The following is a 2,031-nucleotide window of genomic DNA, read 5'->3' as shown; positions in this document are numbered from 1 at the left end:
AGCAAAACCTGTTGCAGCGAAAGTATCTTTTTATTAATTATCATTATCGTGAATTGTTTGTTTTGTTAGTAACAAACAAATAAACAGGCAATTGAACAATTGACGATACAATATTATCATTTCGTTTCGAGTGCTATAATAATCTTATCAAATAAAAGTGCTCTTGTCGATTTTAAATAATTATTATTTTCAATTATAAAAAATGATTACGTGATTTTTGTTACTATTATCAAAAATTATTATTATTATTATTTTTTTTTTGGTTCTTAGAGACCAACGAATAAAAATATTTCAACTGAATCATTAAGGGTTACAGGTAATTTACCAGAACGTTTAAACCCAAAGGGATAAAAAATTATCTTGCCTAAGTAAAACGTAATTAAAATTGTTTTTATTTATGGATGTTTCCCCCCCCCTTCCTTTTTTTTTTCTTCCCAAGCGACGTAGAGAAATTTTAGCAAGTTCTGACCGTTTGTTTTTTTTATTTTTAAATTTTTATAAATCAAACTTACCATCGGGAAAACTCCCATTCGTGGGTTGTATTATGCTCATGAATAATCTCGTAACAAAATACAAATGTCCCATTCCTTTCGGATTGAAATTAGAGGTGGAATTGTATTGTAATAACAATTCAGGTTCGGAATAATTAACGCCATCGTTTCCATCAGGTTTTTCATTTACTTTTAACGGATAATTTGTTATCCCGTAACTTGGAATTCCACCAATGAGTTTCATGCGCCTTTTAATTTCATTGGCATTTATGTCTTCGCTAGTAGCTCCGACACTTGCCAACAGGAGAATAACTAAATAACTTTTCATTTTTTTTGAATAATACTACTAATAATAATGAATCAATTTTACTTTCTATAAAATGTTTTTTCAAATTTTTAAATTAACTACTTTCGACGCTTCATCACGGTGTGTTTCCTGAAATCAAAGAAAAAAAAAAAAAAAATTATTCTGTTTGTATTATGTTATGTTTTGAAAAGAAACAAAACATAAAAAATTAATTAAAAAATTTTTTTTCAATGAATCATTTTGAAAACCGATACATTAATTAAACTCTATGAAATTTCATATTATTATTATTATTATTATTATTATTATTAAATGACAAAACATCATTAATTCGTATCGAAAAATTTCTTTTTAAATGACAACAAACTATTTTTGGAAAATTACTTTTGATTATTATTTAATTTTTAATCCGTATCATAAAATTTTTTCATTTGATTCTTTAAAAAAAAAAAAAAAAGAAATTCATAAGTTTGTTCAACTCATGAACTCGGAAAATTAATGTTAAACAGTTGGGTTATTTTAAATTAGTGTGTGTGTAAATATTACATAAATTTTTTTATTGTATAATAATAATAATAATAATATTAAAATAATCGTAAATGCATCACAAAATACATCATAATACAATGAATAATTTGTTTTCATACAATCGATACAGTATGAGAAAAAAAAATTCAAATGAAAACTGGGGGGAAAGAAAAAAAATTATTATGCAACACGCAACAAAGATGTCAGGCAAACAAAAGCAAAACAAAACAAAACAAAACAAAAAAAACCATCCATGTATTTTTTTTTTTTTTGAGGAAAACGTTTACAAAATTTACAAAAAAAAAAAAAAATACAATACAACTTGGAGGTAAAAAAAAAAAAGTAAAAATTGTATGCAAATTTTAAATTAATATTAATAATCACATTTTAAATAATTACTGTAAAATATTGTAATATAAAATATCCATGAATATGAATTTAAAGGCATTGACAAATAAAAAATTTCACTTTTTTTCCCTCCTCCTCCTTCCTCCCCCCCCTAAATTTGGCAATAAAATAATAATTTTGTGATAATAAATGAGTGAGTGAGTGAAAAAAAAAAAAGAAAAAACGAACAAATACCTTGAAGAAAATAATATATATAAAAAAAAATTTGTAAATAGTACGAAGAAATAATGTATTAATAATTACTCGATTTTAAATTTCAGCAGATAATTTAAAAAAAAAAAAAAAAAAACTCAAAAA

General features: G+C 23.8%; 1 protein-coding gene across 1 annotated transcript; it reads right to left on the bottom strand.

Annotated features, from left to right (window-relative positions):
* Positions 1-266: 266 nt before the first annotated feature.
* On the bottom strand, positions 267-819 carry Phum_PHUM184370 (uncharacterized protein; the record flags this gene model as incomplete). Its single annotated transcript, XM_002425192.1, has 2 exons — positions 267-364; positions 513-819. The coding sequence occupies 2 exons, from the start codon at positions 817-819 to the stop codon at positions 267-269; spliced, it is 405 nt and encodes a 134-aa protein (XP_002425237.1).
* Between the last annotated feature and the right edge of the window lie 1,212 nt (positions 820-2,031).

The sequence above is a fragment of the Pediculus humanus genome, genomic scaffold (genome assembly GCF_000006295.1).
Source record: "Pediculus humanus corporis 1103172107534 genomic scaffold, whole genome shotgun sequence".
Lineage (NCBI taxonomy): Eukaryota > Metazoa > Arthropoda > Insecta > Psocodea > Pediculidae > Pediculus > Pediculus humanus.
Note: the sequence above shows the minus strand (reverse complement) of the source record. Positions and strands in the feature narration are given on the sequence as shown.